The 17,976-nt window shown below is 40.8% G+C and overlaps 2 protein-coding genes, 1 long non-coding RNA gene and 2 pseudogenes across 5 annotated transcripts in view; 3 read left to right on the top strand and 2 right to left on the bottom strand.

The window, feature by feature from the left end:
- The first annotated feature begins 199 nt into the window (after positions 1 to 199).
- On the top strand, positions 200 to 1,520 carry LOC127762359 (wall-associated receptor kinase 1-like; annotated as a pseudogene).
- Positions 1,521 to 2,005: 485 nt separating this feature from the next.
- On the top strand, positions 2,006 to 3,786 carry LOC127762615 (wall-associated receptor kinase 5-like; annotated as a pseudogene).
- Positions 3,787 to 4,482: 696 nt separating this feature from the next.
- LOC127762360 (uncharacterized) lies at positions 4,483 to 6,275 on the bottom strand. The gene is made up of 2 exons (XR_008015518.1): positions 6,010 to 6,275; positions 4,483 to 4,997 (listed from the first exon to the last, which is right to left on the bottom strand). It is a non-coding gene; the product is annotated as an uncharacterized LOC127762360 (long non-coding RNA).
- A 2,177-nt stretch (positions 6,276 to 8,452) lies between these two features.
- Positions 8,453 to 12,339, top strand: LOC127762357 (wall-associated receptor kinase 3-like). Of its 2 annotated transcripts, XM_052286847.1 has the most exons (4): positions 8,453 to 9,460; positions 9,575 to 10,087; positions 10,240 to 10,392; positions 10,464 to 12,339. In XM_052286847.1, exons 1-4 carry the CDS (start codon positions 8,542 to 8,544, stop codon positions 11,708 to 11,710), a joined length of 2,832 nt encoding a protein of 943 aa, XP_052142807.1. In that variant the 5' UTR covers positions 8,453 to 8,541; the 3' UTR covers positions 11,711 to 12,339. The 2 variants fall into 2 exon arrangements, with proteins under 2 accessions (XP_052142807.1, XP_052142808.1); XM_052286848.1 differs by lacking the exon at positions 8,453 to 9,460 and having other exon boundaries at positions 9,572 to 10,087.
- Positions 12,340 to 13,896: 1,557 nt separating this feature from the next.
- The window catches only part of LOC127761751 (ADP-ribosylation factor GTPase-activating protein AGD2-like), a 49,232-nt gene continuing 45,152 nt past the window's right edge, over positions 13,897 to 17,976 (bottom strand). For both annotated transcript variants that reach the window (XM_052286079.1, XM_052286078.1), the window contains exons 16-20: positions 17,581 to 17,702; positions 16,860 to 16,950; positions 15,427 to 15,842; positions 14,717 to 14,821; positions 13,897 to 14,219 (exon numbers count right to left, since the gene is read on the bottom strand). In XM_052286079.1, the coding sequence (XP_052142039.1) occupies positions 14,216 to 14,219; positions 14,717 to 14,821; positions 15,427 to 15,842; positions 16,860 to 16,950; positions 17,581 to 17,702 (738 nt within the window). In that variant the 3' untranslated portion in view covers positions 13,897 to 14,215. The remainder of the gene's footprint in view (positions 14,220 to 14,716; positions 14,822 to 15,426; positions 15,843 to 16,859; positions 16,951 to 17,580; positions 17,703 to 17,976) is intronic.

Here is a 17,976-nt window from a genome sequence, read left to right as displayed (position 1 = left end):
CTGGACTTCGTCGATCAATGGCAAATTATTGCGATAAAATTGTTTTCTGCCGATCGAGTATAAGCCAATCAATTCCTCCATATATGTTTTATACATAGCGCTTGGGGAGTGGCTGGTATTAGTCTGGCATCTATACTTATAAAGTCCACGAAAGCGTGAGCACAAAGAGATGGCTGCCTCTGAATATAAATTGATCGGTAGTTAACAGGCACCGGCCTACGTACACCAGGAAGGGCAAGCCGGCTGGCGCAAAGATGAGCTCGAGCTTTCTGGCAGTTTGTGCCACTTCTTTTGTGCTGGTGTGCTCGGCAGCTACGCCACGAGCATTGGCTTCAGTCTATGGAGTTGGTGGAGGGCTCTTGATTGTCCCTTCTAATGACTCCCTCGTTCACTGCCCCTCTAGCTGCGGGGAAGTCGATGGCATCTCCTACCCCTTCGGGATTGGGCGAGGCTGCTTTCGGGACGGCTTCGAGCTTACCTGCAACATCGCCACCAAAACTCCCAAGCTCCTTGTTGCCAATAGTACAACCCAGATAACAGCAATGGAATATGACATGGCTTTGGCTCCTATGTACTTCAATTTTACGACAAGGCAAGGTATGGACACCTACAACATTTCATGGGTGTCGCCAGCTAAGGGTATTAAAATTTCAGATGAGAACACTTTCTATGTTGTCGGTTGTAATTTTGATGCCACCTTGTTCGAGTTTGGTACGGGAGATTTCGTTGGTTCTTGTATGAGTAGATGTGACATTGAGAAGGCACCAATAGCAATAGGACAGCCTTGTAATGGGAACGGATGTTGCTCCATCAAGTTATCAAGGGACATGCGGGGATTTCAGTCAACACTTGTTCAAGCTGAAGCTGCAGCACAAATATCAGATCCGCTGCACCATGGGATCATGGCTTTCATGTCATATACGGATTATTACGTACGTAATGCGAGTGATCTTTTCTTGAGTTGGACGAATGTGAGCAACGTTGAGGGAGCCGAGCTTCAGTTTGCCATCACGGACCAACCAAGCTGTGGAAGTGCACTGGTAAACAAATCAAGTTATGCTTGTACCACCGGCAGCAATTGCCAAAATATATCATCGGGAGGTTACACCTGTGAGTGCACCAATCGTTATCTACAAGGCAATCCTTACATTTTGGGAGGATGCAACATACAAGGTACTTCCTACCACCTTTAATTTCCTGCAAAATAAGACACATATATCGATATATATCTAACTTTCATCCCTTGTCACTCTCTTTGTGGGACAGATTACAACCCCAAGCATAAAGAACACTGTCCGACATCATGCGGAACCATGATCATTCCCTTCCCTTTTGGTCTGGAAGAAGGTTGTTTCGCAAACAAAAGGTTTCGACTTAATTGTACACCAGATCATATCACAGTTTTGGAAACAAGAGAAGCACAATTTATTGTGACTAATGTGTCCGTTGAAGATGGGACTCTGACTATAAGTAATTTGTTGAATAATACGAAATATGGGAGAGAGATACTAATAACTCAAGGTGACCAATATGGTGATACAGTGATTTATGGTCCTGTTGAAGATCGATTTGACTTCTCTTTAGAATACAACATTGTTATAAAGTGGGCCGTAGCCAATTTAACTTGTGATACCGATATAAAAAAGAATGCTACATATGCATGCCGCAGTATCCATAGCGATTGCCTAAACGTCACCCACGCAAACATATTCATGGGATATCGTTGCAAGTGTCTTCCTGGTTTTCAAGGAAATCCATATATCCGAGATGGATGTAAAGGTTTGTTCCTGTTCATTCCCCTCCTATTTGCAATTGTTTAAGAATTTTATGGAAGTTTTATGTGGATAGTTTAACCATGGCATTTCCCCTTTAGCCTTGTTCGGTTAATCCCATCTACAAGGGGATCATGCAGGATTGGAATTAATCCCCTCCAATCCCTCTCTAACCGAACAAGGCTGTACTAGTGCCTAGCCTATGTCTATACGTTGTACCAATATAAACAAAAAAAACTGAAGAGTTAATTGCAGATATTGATGAATGCTCACTGCCAAACTACTGCAATGGGACATGTCAAAATTTTCCTGGAGGTTTTACATGCACTAGTTGCCCCCACAGAAAAGAGTTTAATCCAATTACAAGACCGTGTGTTGCATCAGCTAAGCAACACAATCTTATTATAGGTAAGTCATAGCTGACAGATTAGTCAATCTTATTGCATTAAGATAATGCAAAGTGGCTTCACGGCAGAAAATTAATGAATGGCTGTAGGTATTACAACTGGTATTACTTGTGGCATTGGTTCCATAATTATTGCATTAGGTGCAATTATTCTAGCCAATAAGTGGAAGAAAAGCATCCAAAAGAGAATTAGAAGAGCATACTTCAAGAAAAATCAGGGCCTACTCTTGGAACAGCTAATCTCAGATGAAAGCGCCACTAATAAAACAAGGATATTTTCCTTGGAGGAACTAGAAGAGGCAACCAACAACTTTGATGCTACTCGTGTTCTTGGTTGTGGAGGACATGGCACAGTTTATAAAGGGATTCTATCTGACCAGAGTGTGGTGGCCATTAAAAAATCAAAAATTGTGGAACAAACTGAGATAGATCAGTTTATCAATGAGGTTGCTATTTTATCTCAAATTATCCATCGCAATGTGGTGAAGCTTTTTGGTTGCTGTCTCGAATCTGAGGTGCCCTTACTGGTATATAAGTTCATACCAAATGGTACATTGCATGATCGTCTTCATACTGATGTTAGTGTTAAATCCTCATTATCATGGGATGATCGAATTAGGATTGCTTCAGAAGCAGCAGGGGCACTTGCTTATCTGCATTCGGCTGCTGCAATACCTATTTTCCATTGAGATGTGAAATCTTCCAATATACTCTTGGATGGCAGCTTTACTACAAAGGTCTCTGACTTTGGTGCTTCAAGATCTGTTTCACTCGATGAGACTCATGTGGTGACTATTGTCCAAGGCACATTTGGTTATTTAGACCCAGAGTATTACCATACTGGACAACTAACTGAAAAGAGTGATGTATATAGTTTTGGAGTGATTCTGGTGGAACTTTTGACAAGAAAGAAACCGATTTTCATCAACGATGTAGGCACAAAACAAAGTTTGTCTCATTATTTCGTTGACAGACTCCGTGAGGGATCTCTTATCGAAATAATAGATTATCAGGTTCTTGAAGAGGCTCACAGGGAAGACATTGATGATATTGCCTCACTTACAGAGGCATGCTTGAAACTCAGAGGAGGAGATAGACCTACTATGAAAGAAGTAGAGATGAGGCTGCAATTCCTGAGAACTAAGAGGCTAAGAAAATTCCAATTTCTCCCAGTCCCAGGAAGTGGTGGAGAGATTCAGCACCTTTTAAGCCCAAATGCTGGTAAATCCCAAGCACAGAACAACTATACCAGTGCAGGTGATTTATCATATGAAGGGATCTCCAGTTGCTCCAGTTTGGAGCAAGAATTATCATCCTCAGTCAGTTTGCCACGCTAGCTATATATGTAACATGGAGTGTTGAGTTATCACATATTTTCTACGAAGTGTTATGTTACGTAGTTCACTCCAGAGAATGGTTTTTGCATGCTTCACTTCCTGTATACTTGCAGCATGTATGCGTAGCCCATGTGAGTTGATAGAATGACAGTTGTATTCTACTATAATTATTTGTGATCAATATCCTTGTAAGGAATGATATGGTATTGTAATATTGTATTTAAGCTACAGTGGCAAAGTGAACAAGTTCAGTAATAATTTTATTACTCCATTGCCAATGTCTTGCTCAGTAAGGGTCACCAATAGGTATCTGACTGATAACTCAGTTTGTAGTATGCTGGATCTTTTTTTCCACATAGCAGTGACATCGTTAATACGGAGTATTGGCTGTGTTTAGTTCCTTCCAAAGTTGGAAGTTTGGGTTGAAATTGGTACGACGTGACTGAAAAGTTGTGTGTATGATAGATTGATGTGATGGAAAAAGTTGGAAGTCTGGATCTAAACACAGCCATTATAGAGCTAGTCGGAAGTCAGAACTTGGAACTCAGAGAACATTCCGAATGCCTTTACACAAAGTATAAATGGCATGGTTCAAATTTTTTATTTCATCACTTGTCCAAAAACCCTGCATTCATAATGGGAACTGTAAAATTGTTTGGATTTGGTGGGATAAGGTCACAGGAATTGGGATATATAGAGGAAATCTAATTTATGGTTTGATTGAGGATCAGGGGAAAAAAGTGAAGGGTTAGAATCAGTCCACACTCCACACCCCATCACCATTTCTATCCCAGCAACGAAAGGGCATGTAGCCTAGTGGTTACAGTGACCTGAGTAGTACCCCAAGGTCCTGAGTTCAAATCTCCTATGGAGCGAATTTCCCCTTCTCTAAAAAAAAAAAAATCTCTATCCCAGCAAACCGGACCACAAGTAGTAGTAAGTACCTATGCTGCAAACAGAAATGCTATTGTCTATGGCTCCAAATTCTGTAGCTTTGCAAAAGACAGTTTAGTTTACCAGTGGTGATAATTTGAGTATGGAGTTAACCATACTAGTACAATTAGACTCAAAAAAAGAACTCCAACCTAGATTATGCACACAACCACAAACACACCAAGCAAAACAGTGGAGATTGCCGTTTGACAAGGGAGCGCACCAGATTCGGTTCGAACAGACGAGACAACCGGGAGCGGCGGCCTGCCGGCCTCCGCGCTTGGGGGAGGCACCAGCCTTCTGATCGCGCCGGGGAAGAGGAGGAGCCCTACTGCCGAGGCGGACCAGGCCTCCCCTTCGCCCCCACACCTCGACACCTCTCTGACACTGGGCCTCTGTCGGCAAACACCCTGCAACTCCACCGCGGTCTCTGTTCGGCTGTGCACTTGTGCCGCTGTGTCGTGATTGTGTCCGTCATTTTCATGTCGCTCTTTGCTCATGTTGCGCCACCGCCGTCTCATAAATTAGAGCACCAATGTTGGCTTGCTCCTGCATAGAAGAAACACACTGCTAATTAACTTGTAGGGCAGAGCTTCTAACTGTACGTAGAGAGCAAAGAGTATACAAAAGTGTATGCGGCGTTATCGTACTACAGTAATCCTACTTAGGCAACGGTGCCGGCCTTCTTTTGTTCATCTATATGAATTAGAAGACTGTGGCAATTGTATCACGCTAGTGTATGGTGATTAGGATTTGCACTTTTTTTTTTTTGAAAGGAGGGCAAAAGCTTTGCCTCGTATATTTATAGAGATGAAGAAAAAACAGATCAAAAATATGTACAGGGATTAGGATTTGCACATTGCCACTCTTTCCAGCTGGTACTGGATTTGTGGAAAGAATGGGCTTTCCAGCTGGTACTGGATTTGTGGAAAGAATGGGCGGGCGAGTTTATTGGTCCCTGCAATGGCTTTAGATTTTGCAAGGATAATATATAGTAGTACCACATTCTTAGAAGTTGCAATATACTCCATCCGTTTTATATTATAAGTTGTTTGATTTTTTTTCTAGTCAAATTTATTTAAGTTTGATTAAGTTTATGGAAAAATAGTGTAGTATTATCAATACAAAAGAAACATATTATCAAAATATACTCGATGCTAAATTTAATGAAATTAATTTGTCATTTTAGATGTTGCTTTTAATGACAAGAGCCCAATTTTCACTCAAAAAATGTTGAAATCATGAGTCCCCAATGTTTTCATAGGGAACTGCAGTCTGCGGGATTATATTTACGAATCTGCTCGTAATAGCTTACAAGACGAGCATAGTGACCCTATACGGTGACAAATCCAGCAAATATCCTCTAATTAATTAAGCTAACAACCCCAATTTAATCACTCTTAGGGCATCTCCTCAGCGTGCCTCCGGTCGCAAAATATAATTTTACTAATGAACACTCCTACTTCAGAGTGTGTTTCGAACCAGAGCTTGTTATATACGCACACAAAAGCAGCCATTGCATCGAGAAATAATAATATTGCAGTTTGACGAGGGAGCGTACCGATTTCGAACAGGAAATTAATCGGCGCTGAGCTACAGCGGCGTGTCGGCCTGGCCTTCTGCCGGTGCCTCCGCCATGAGGAGGTGCTGGAAGCTGAGGTGGACGGCGCCGCCCCCTTCCCCCGACTCCCTCCCGAGGCTGTGGCTTAGTTGCTTGCGATGAACTGTGGCCCGCGCGCCGGCGGTGAGGTCTGAGGGGAGGGCGACGAGCGGCGCTGCCGCGATGAGGCCGAGGGGATGGATGTGCTGCCCCCGGACGATTTTGGACTTGAGGTCAAGAGTTGAGGGCTCCCGTTGCGCGTGGTTGGGCTTCTTGAGGCCCAAAAACTAACAGGCCGGGAAGAAGATCGAGAATTCACGCCATACTTACTTATGCACGTAGGCAAAAGTGGGGGCCGCTGATCCGCGACCAGTCGCGCGAGGCCCCGCGCGCGCGATCAGCTGCCCCGCTCTAGTGTGATCTGTTATCCTATATATACTACTATACGTGCTATATGTATATATATATATAGTTTATACGTATATATATTATATACATATGTGTGTATATATATATAATTTTTTATATGTATGTACTTTTAATGTATAAAAAGATATACATATGTATATAAAGTTTGTGTGTATACGTATAAAAAACCTAAAAAATAAGTGTATATAAACATATATATGTGTATATAAACTTTATATACGTGTATACAGAGTTGGTATACGCATGTATAAAAACCCAAAAAATACACATACATACTCTGTATACACGTATATAAAAGTTTGCATACGTATATACAAAGTTTGTATACATGCATATAAAGTTTGTATTTGTACGTACACAGAGTTTAGCATACATATACGTATTGAAAAATGGACAAACACAAAAATATACGGGAAGAAAAAAAGGAAAAAAATAAAACCGGAAAAGATACGGAAGAAAAAAAACAAAAAAAAGGGAAACCGTACGCCCATACGCGCCGACCGCCGCCTCCTCTGTCGTGTCGCGCGCGGGAGGGCTATTAGCCGATTTCAGGAAAGCCCACGACACGAAGAAGCCCAAAAAACAGAGGCCCGTGGGTTTATAGAAATAGTGTTAGGCTAGAAGTAGTAGGGGTGAACTCGCCGCGCGCGCGCTCACACGCGCGACTAGTCGCTTATTAGCGATTTCGGGTAAAAGTGGCTTAAAATTGGGAACCAAAAATTACGAGGCCGTTCAGATTGTAGATAAAATAAATCGTACCACATAGATAAGTGTAGATCACATAGATAAGTGTAGATCGCAGAACTGATTGCAATATAAATTGAGAGTTGATCCAGATTTATTACACCACTTCCATAATTTGTGGGTTGTCCTTCGTTCAGATCGGAATTGACTTGTATGAATAATTTATATTCCCAGTCATCTACCAGAAACGTTGCGCGCGTGCACCGGTCGTTCCAATCATCATCTCGCTAGCTTGTCGGGGAGGAAAATGTCACGTACTTGTCAGCTGTACGTAGTCACCGCCGAAGAACATGTTGGTAGAAATGATTTCGACTTGCGAGGTCATCTTACCGTGAACACCCGGGCATGCATATACCTGGTCTAACACGGCCGGCCGTAGTCATTCCCTCGAAGTCTTAGTTCAAAAGTTAATGCAGAGCTTTTAAATGCTTAGAAATAAATTTGACAGCTCTAAAAGAGTTTGAGACGTACACGAATAAACAGACTCACACCTAAATTAGACTCATTTCATCTCTCAACCACATATATATTTCTTCCATCTGTGGTTATCACCTTTAATTTCTACACGTACGTATCTTCACTCCACAGTCCACCCCATTACTTGTCATTTTTTGTTTTTGCATAACAAGATTATCGAATAATTATTTCAATAAGAATATGGTGGGCGAATTGGCCAGTTTGTAGAAACATAAGAGTACTGCTAACTGCAGTGTAGATCGACCGACTTGACATGTTACTTCCTTTCAAGGATTCATTAGAAAAGAACCTACAAAAATCTACTATTGAATCTTCTACAGTCTCTAGTTTGGCAACGCCGCAGGCCATTATTTTCGTCATCTAGTAGCATGTGTATTGCTTTGTTACTGTGTGTTGTGATTACTAGCATCCGGACAGTACCAATCTTTCCAGCTGGTAGATAGTCAGATAGCCATGGACGTGTGGAAATAATCAGATGTGTATAGGATCAGTGAGCAGCGACCGGCAGTTGGGCGAGTCGTTGGCTCCAGCAACGACAGGGATATCTGATGGGACTAGTGCCCCTGGAATTCGTTCATATACGAGGACAATATACAGGCTTGGCAGATTGCAACAAAATTGTTTGCTGCTGATCGAAATACTGATCAATCAATGTCTCCATATGTTATATAGCGCTTGGGGAATCGCTCTTAATCTTGCGTTTACTTAAGTCTCTGCAGGCGCACGATCAGTATAAATTAAGAGACGACAGACGTTGCCTCTGAATACAAAATCGATCTCACGCGTAGTTAACATACATATCTGCACCCACAAAGCTAGGCAAGCTAGCCGATCAGCGCAAAGATGAGCTCGAGCTTATTAGTGGCAGCTTGCGCCGTCTCTTTTGTGCTGGCGTGCTCGGCTGCTACGCCCCCAGCATCGCCTGCAGTCTATGGAGTTGGCGGAGGGCTCTTGTCTATCCCTTCTAATGATTCCCTGGCTCATTGCCCCTCTCGTTGCGGAGATGTTGGCATCCACTACCCCTACGGGATAGAGCCGGGCTGTTTCCGGGAAGGCTTCGAGCTCATCTGCCGCAACACCACAAGAACTCCTAAGCTCTTTCTGGGCGATGGCACTACTGAGATCACAGACTTAGATTATTACAGCAGGTATAGCTATCTTTTCGCCCATATATATTTCAACATTACGGTGAGACCAGGTACGGATACATACAATATATCTTGGGTGGCTCCAACTGATGGTATTACTATTCTTGATGACAACACCTTTTACGTTATCGGTTGTAATTTCGATGCTACCTTGTTCGAGTATGGCACGGAGGACCTCATAGGTTATTGCATGAGTAGATGTGATGGTGAAAAGGCACCAATAGGAGGGCCTTGTAATGGGATAGGATGCTGCTCCATCGGGTTACCAAGGGACTTGCGGGGCTTTCAGTCAACCATAATTCTTCGGTCGGATGGCTTTCCTGTAGCACAAACAGATCCAGTGCACCCTGGAATCATGGCTTTCATGTCATGGGGCTATTATATATCAAACACAAGTGACCTTTTCTTAGGTTGGACAAACACAAGTAATGTTGAAGGCGCACTACTTAGGTTTGCTATCACAGACCAACCAAGTTGTGAACGTGCGCGCATGAACAACACAAGTTATGCTTGTAACCTTGGCAGCAATTGCCGGAATGTGTCATTTGGAGGTTACTATTGTTACTGCTCTGGTTATGAACAAGGGAATCCTTACATTTTAGATGGATGTACAGGTACTTCCTGTATGCCCCTTTTCTTTTTTCCCCAAAAACGAAGTAAAATACAATGCACTGTCGCTAACCTCCTCCTTATTCTTATCATATATTTTAATTTCTATGGTGGAACAGGTTACAACCCTAAATATAAAGAACACTGTTCAACATCCTGTGGAGACATGAAAATTCCTTTCCCTTTTGGAGTCGAAGAAGGTTGTTTTGCTAATGAGAGGTTTAGACTTAATTGTACAGAAGGTAATCTAACTGTTTGCGAATTAGGAGAAGCACAATATCATGTGACTGCTGTGTCTTTGGATGATGGGACTCTAACTGTCGGAAACATGATGAATGACACAAACTACGAGAAAGAGGAGATAATTGTTCAGACCACAGATACTGGTGCTGAATCATTCTCACGCCCTGTGGAAGATAGATTTGATCTCTCTTTGGAATACGCCATTGTTATAAGATGGGCAGTTACCAATTTAACTTGTGAAGTAGCTGTGCAGAAGAACACTACATACGCATGCCGCAGTAGCCACAGCTACTGCCTGAACGTCACCCACAGGAAAGCGTTCATGGGATATCGTTGCAAGTGTTCTTCCGGCTTTGAAGGAAACCCGTACATCCAGGATGGCTGCACAGGTTATTTCCTCTTCACACCTCCTCCAGTGTGCACCAGTAGTGCTCATACCTGCAAATGTTTAGAAATTGAATTATATCGATTTAACTTTGGTGTATTTTGAGAAAGTAATAATGCATGCAACCATCAACAAACTAATCATAGTTTCCTGCAGACATCAATGAATGCTTACTGCCAAACTATTGCAATGGCACGTGTCAAAATTTACTTGGAAACTATACATGCACAAGCTGCCCGCATAGAAAAGAGTTTGATCCAATCAAAAGGAAGTGTGTTACATCAGCTAAGCAACGCAATCTTCTTTTAGGTAAGACCGCAAGAAGTAATAGCCAACATGCAAAATGATTGTGCGTGTGATGACAAAATGAATTGATGCAGGTATTGCAATCGGAATTGGTTGTGGTCTTGGCTCCTTAGTTATTGTGTTGGGGGCAATGATCCTTGCCAATAAGTGGAGGAAAGACATCCAAAAGAGAATACGGAGAGCATATTTCAAGAAAAATCAAGGCCTGCTCTTGGAGCAACTAATATCAAATGAAAGCACCACAAACAAAACAAAGATATTTTCCTTGGAAGAACTAGAGGAGGCAACCAACAACTTTGATAGTACTCGTGTTCTTGGACGTGGAGGACATGGCACAGTTTACAAAGGGATTCTATCTGACCAGCGTGTGGTGGCCATTAAAAAATCAAAAATCGTTGAGCAAACTGAGATAGATCAATTTATCAACGAGGTTGCTATCTTATCTCAAATTATACACCGCAATGTGGTAAAGCTTTTTGGTTGTTGTCTTGAATCTGAGGTGCCACTGCTGGTCTATGAATTCATATCGAATGGCACACTGCATGACCACCTTCATACCGATCTTAGTGCTAGATGCTTGCTATCATGGGATGATCGCATTAGGATTGCTGTAGAAGCAGCAGGGGCACTTTCCTATCTGCATTCAGCTGCTGCAATACCAATTTTTCAAAGAGACGTGAAATCTTCCAATATTCTTTTAGATGGCAGCTTTACTACAAAGGTCTCCGATTTTGGTGCTTCAAGATCTATTTCACTTGATGAAACTCATGTGGTGACTATTGTCCAAGGCACATTTGGTTATCTAGATCCAGAGTATTATCATACAGGACAACTAACTGAAAAGAGTGATGTATATAGTTTTGGAGTGATACTTGTGGAACTTCTAATAAGAAAGAAACCGATTTTCATTAATGAGGCAGGTGCAAAACAAAGCTTGTCTCATTACTTCGTTGAAGGACTTCAAGAGGGCTCTCTAATGGAAATAATAGATCCTCAGGTTGTTGAAGAGGCAAACAAGGAAGAGATCGATGAAATTGCCTCGCTTACAATGGCATGCTTGAAAGTTAAAGGAGTAGATAGACCTACTATGAAAGAAGTAGAGATGAGGCTGCAGTTCCTGAAAACTAAAAGGCTAAGAAAATTCCAACTGCTCCCAGGAAACGATGGAGAAATCGAGCACCTTTTAAGCCCAAATACTAGTAACTCTTATGCACAGAATATTTATACAAATGCTGGTGATTTAACATTTGAAGGAATCCCTGGTTCTGGTTGCTACAGTCTGGAGCAAGAATTATCATCTTCAATTAGTTTGCCACGCTAATTAGATATGTGCAATATATATATCACGGTGAAGTGATATGCTTCGTAGTTCAGTTCCGAACAGGGTATGCAGTGTTGTTTTACTTCCTGTGTGTAATTTTAGGTTGCAGTAAGTATGAATAGCCCACATCTGTTGTATATTAGGCCATTCCCAACCCAAGACACTAGACATAGTTTCTATAAACTCCATATCATCAAGAAACCAGTACTAGACACTACTCTTCCAATACAAACATCACTATTTCATCCTTTACTTATCTCACATGATGTTTTGGATGTTGTGTAGAAACCATGTCTCATGCAACACATGGTTTCCTTCTCTTTCCTCATTTATTCACTTGCCACATCATTTTTTATCCTAGATGGCAGCTTATTTAATGCTATGGACACCATCCTAGTCATTGGGTTGGGTTGGGAATGGCCTTACTATCATTATTTGTGAGGAATATGCTTGTAAGGGATTAATTAAGGCCAGGTGCCAAAGACAAGAAACCTATCTGTATAATCATGAACAGATCCATTCAGTAATAATTTCATAACTCCATTGCCAGTTGCTTACTCAATAATAGTCGCAGATTAAAACATCAACGAGACATGGAGATTGCTGTTTGAGAAGGGAGCCGTACCAATATCGGTTCGAGAAGACAACCGGAGGTCCGGAGCCGCCGAGATCACGGTGGCGCGTCGTCCTGGCGGTGCCCTCGCTGGGAGTAGGCACAGGCCTGACGAGGTGGACCACGTTTCCCGCTTCCCCTCACGCCGAGTCCCCTGACACCGCGATCCACCGGCCCTCGGCGGCGGCCAAGCGCGGCGGTAAAGCGAGGGGAGTCCGCTCGCTGCTCGATCCCCCCCTAGAATCGGAACGAATTTTGAGCTCCACTGCTTCAAGTTGGCTGTTGTTGCGGGGGCTTATGCGCGGTGGCCGGTGGGGCCAATGGTCTTTGGCGCTTTGCTATGCAGAAATGGAGATGAATTCTACAACAAGTTATTGCATGTCAACTATATAACTATATGGTTACTAAAAATTTTCAAAAAAATAACAAGATAGATCAATGTGTAATATATCATTCCACAAATATGCAAGTTCAAATTCAACTTCTACAAGTTGTAACAAAAATAACAAATTTAATTATAAATATACATATAGTAATTTGAGTTTTGTTTTTTATTTTTGTTACAATTTGTAGAAGTTGAATTTTAACTTGCATTTTTGTGGATAGATATATTACATATTGATCTATCTTGTTTATTTTTTTAATGTTTTCATAACCATTTAGATGATATGTAATAAACGGTGGACGTCGACTCGAGCTGTTAAAACAGTTTCTCATGCAGAAATGTGTACTAGGGATCCCGAGCCGTGGGGGTAATGCCTCTGTTTATCTTGGAACAATGGCGATCATGCATAATGACACGCTGTAGCTGCGCAGACTCTGATTTGCAGCCTTGCAGGCATTGCAGCTCGCCGTGAGTGTGGCCTGCCCGTCCTTCATGGCTCGCTCTTTCATATGCTCCTGCAGCTTGCACGTCCGTCGCCCAGGCGCCCACGACCACGAGCGTGCCACCATCCCGTGACCGTTTCTCTCTGGGGCTTTGAGCTGAGTCGTCATCTCCTCTGTTCCAGAGACAAACACCATTTGCACTCCAGGTCGTAGACTCGCAGATGATCTGGGCGTTTGGCCTTCCATTCGTCGATCTCTGTTTGCGTTTTTCTACAGATACTTAGGTTCGTCCACGCTGTACGGCTGAGCCGGGCGACGGCGGTGAGTCATCATGCTGCTCGAGGAGGCCGGCGACGGCGGCAACCCGTCCAACGTTAACTTCAAGACGGTGGCGGTCGCAGCCTCGCGGGCGTAGGCATCAGCGCCGCAGGTCGATGCTAATAATACACACATAATAGATAGGAGTAGGTTCAGTCTGTGGGCTCTAGATCTAAAAAAAAAAAAAAGTAAATTGGAACCATGCCATTATAATTTGGTCCCTTATAATTTTGTAAAGTTTAAGATATGACATCGGTATCTCAATGACACATAGAACCCACATGAGTCAATGACATGTGGGTCAGGATGGCATATCTCAAATTTTGCAAAATTATAATGGCATGGTTTCAATTTCCCAAAAAAAAAATAATAGATAGGTTCAGATGAAAAAACGACTGCAAAAAACTCATGGCAGCAAATAAGTGGATTTCAAAATCGCACGATAATGGCATGCGGGTATATTGCTCGAACGTGTTATTACAAGTTTGATGGAGGAAATGATACAAACTTTGGTATATGAATGATTGATGTATGCTATATGCTATGCTACAACTGTTGTACAAAGAGTGATCTGAGAAGACTGGCAAAATCACACGAGTACACGACAGAAGCGCAAAGGTCAGACCGTCAGAGATAGTATCTCACCGTAATAAGATACAAATGTATTCATTCTATATAAACTAAAAAAATTGGTACAACTCTATCAGATAGACATTTGCTTACTACAAACCTGTGTTCTTGACATTTCACCTGCACAAGCATATGTCCGTTACAATGTCAGAAGTTGCAACAAAGTTAATTACTACAATCAATTACTGGTACATATCAAGATATCCTAATATGTTCATGCTAGGAAAACGTCAGTATTGAACCCACGTAAGCGGGAAGACACCATCCCCAAACGAGACCCTTTTTCTTAACAAGTATTCCTATTATACCACTAAGTAACAAAATTCTTCATGACTAGAAATAACATAAGGCTTCAAGAAACAGGCATAAACAAGCTAATTCATGAAATTTCAGGAAACTGCAAAGATCGATATCTCCTAAAAAGGTTTACTTAGGGTATGCTTGATCAAATATTTAGCATATGAGATGTACTTTTATTTCTCAGACATGAAGACAATATCATATTTTGAAAACAAGAGAAAAGGTTTCAAGCGTTGAAAAGGAAATGAAAAACTGGTATTTGCTAGTAATAGCCAAGATAATATTGTGAAAAGCAATTTTACTAATCTTGATCATACCTTACAAATAAAATGAACAAATCTTCATCAGTTATTGCTCCAAGTTCCATTCTTCTCTCTAAAGCAGTCAAGCCTCCACCATCTTTAATGGTTGTTCTTGCACCCCTATGGAACGGAAATCCATTTAACATTATCCATGTAGTCAAACAAAAATTAACAGTGAATAATTGGCTTTTTTGTTGTCCTGAGGAAAATGGGAGGACAAACACAGGATTAAAGGCATTGTAATAATAGCCTGAGGAAAGGAAAATGCCTTTTTGTTGCTATTTCCCTCTCCGTTCCTACTAAACTGTTGAAATGTATCATTGATGATCTCGAAAAGGCACAACTCACAGCACAAGTGGTATGCCAACCAACTGAATGCCACCTGATAGGCGCTATAGGTATGATGAGACTGAAAATGAGACAAACCTCCATAGACCAGTGGACCTTAGACATGGGATGAGATGACTAGTATGAATCCAAGTGTTTGGCAAACAAGTCATCCAATTGATTTTATACAATTTTGGTTATATTGATAAGATTACTAAAGACATTGTCAGGACCCCAGAACATATCATATATGCCTCAGTGTCTCATTCTCTACTTTTATGCTGAATGAAACAAAAAAAAAATAGCCTTTATGTAAAGAGTTCGATACTTCAGCTTGGCAACAGTGGAAGGATAGCTGTAATTATCTATATTCCATACTGCTAGAAATTCAATCCTACCTCTTTAGCAGATGCTTGGTAAGTGCATCATTTTTCCTTCGGACACAATGGTGCAACGGTGTCCGTCCATGGAAGTCTTGCTTATTAATATCCGCACCAAAAAGAAGCAGAAGCTCTGCCATTATAGAATGACCATATTGGCAAGCAATGTGCAACAGGGAACAGCCTTGTAGACAACCTTCTGGTTTCCCAGAATCATCCTTTACATCACAAGATGCTGGATCAAATAACTTCCCGTCTGTTACTGAAGGATCATGATGAACATCATTGTTTAACTCATCATATATCATGTTAGGGCTCACATCAGCCAACACAAGAATGCGATATGCTGCCCTCACATCATTCGTCCTTATAGCCTCCAATATATCAATGGTAATTTGATTGGTATCTTTGGCAATAAGAAGCTTGTCGACATACTGCATAGATCATTTACAATAATTAATGATGGCACAACAAACAGAAGGTAATCAGAATCAAGAAAACAGGGAGCTCTAAATCTTCCATTCATACATAAAGTTAATACTATCAAAATTAGCAATAGAAACTATTCGAAGTAAAAAAAGAACTTGAGGGTTGTTGCAGCCTGCATTACTCGGCACTTCGTTGCATATGGATCACACTACAAAAGCTTGTGGTTTCCGGCCAGCCATTGATCAATTATGCAAGTTTTAGAGTTGAAATACCAAGGGTTAATTGTTAAGTATGCAATTCATTCATGTTCCATCAATTATCTTCAGTATTTGTACCCTGACTGCAACAGTACAGTCAGAAAATAAAATGATAAATCAAACTATAAATCTGGTTGTGAACCAATCCATAGACTGAGTTCTGGCTCCAATTATATCTATGCTCTTATAAAAGACCATAGTGGTGGTGGTGAGTTTGCCTCCGCCACCACCAACTAACATGTGGGCCCATGAGATTGGTGGACCCCACACGAGCAATTTGATTGCTCTCTTCTGTTTACATCCATTTGAAATTTGAGCAAGACAGAAGCTACACTCTTTTAATTTTGCCTTTTAAGATGAAGAACATCGCTTCACCCAAGTAGAGGCAAGATATTCTTTTACTAAGAGAACTCATAATTATGTTTATGTTAAATAAACTGCTGCAATGCACGGCTATTGTGCTAGTAAAGTGTAAAATGGTTACATCATAAAGATTTCCCATGATCCATACAACTGCTGCAAACTATATATAATATATGTGCATGTGAACACCCCCAGCCTCCCAAAAGATTTATGTGATATGAAGTCATGTGAGTCATAGCTACAGAACTGAAGCTGGATAGCAAAACAACACATTTATAAAATAAAAGGCAAGGGTTACATTGGAATTCAATCTTCAACTAGCACATGACTAACAGGATATACATCAATATCAAGAAAGCATTGCTAGGTTCAGCATATAAAAGGATGGACAGTATAATTTACCTTTGTCTGTATGTACCTTTCCTTTATTGAAAAAGCATCAGTGGGTTTAGGCTTTTCGATGAAAAGAATAGCATCATTAAACTCGTTTATTCTGCATACACATCAAGAAGAAAATAGATAGGAGAAAGGAGCAAACTTAGTTTTTCCACACACAATGAACATGTCTGATGCCAATGCCATTAATGTATGAAATATATTCATTGGCACTATCAGATTAAAAGAAAGATTTTCCAACTCATCTGTAGAAGATAATAAAGCTAACCTATCTTGAACGTGTGAATGAAATTATTAGCATTAACATTTCTAAATGATAGAACACCTTCCTTAGCTACACTGATTATATTCACCCTACCATAATGAAACTGATCCATTTCAGTGCAAGACAGAATATCCTATTGGAAATTTCAAGTCTGAGTAAAGTCAAGAATGCTATAGTCCATTACAAATGCGGTAGTGCAGTATTATGCTCCTTAAGTTGACAATAATCCAATTAGTAAAATAAAAGAAAATAAAATGGCTAAACAATACATGCAGAAGTACAAAACTAGTTGGTACACATGGTCCAGTTTGGCAAAAAGCATATTGACTGATGTTTGTATTAGTCAATATATACCACTACTTACAAATTTCAGAAGAGAGGTGTAACTAGGAAGAAAATTGTCTAAAGCATGAAGGCAAAACATAGTTAAGAAAATATATATTTACATACACTTCAACATACCCTTGATCTTCTTTCGGAAGCATAGCTTCCCAAATGGAATTAGTGTAATCATTTCCAAGTTCACGGTACAAGTCCATTATCACTGGCTCCCATACCTTGACATCTAATCGCAAGGATCGAACCTACATCAAATAAGTACATCAAAAGCAATCCTTAAATATGGACCACACTACTGCTAAATCTGAAAATCAAATGATATTTGAAATCTATAAATCACAAAGTCACAAGAGAGTGTATTGCAAGATTAATGTTCTTAGCTCTGACCATCTTATATGCATTAGAAAATACAATTGAAAGGTACAACAAGAAACACAAATGAGCAAAAATCTAAAATAAAATAGTTAATCTTTCCATCAAATTATCATTAAGGTATTATATCAGAAGTACATATAGCAT

This window comes from Oryza glaberrima, chromosome 2, assembly GCF_000147395.1.
Source record: "Oryza glaberrima chromosome 2, OglaRS2, whole genome shotgun sequence".
Lineage (NCBI taxonomy): Eukaryota > Viridiplantae > Streptophyta > Magnoliopsida > Poales > Poaceae > Oryza > Oryza glaberrima.
The sequence above is the reverse complement of the archived record's forward strand: the minus strand, read 5'-3'. Positions and strand labels throughout refer to the sequence as shown.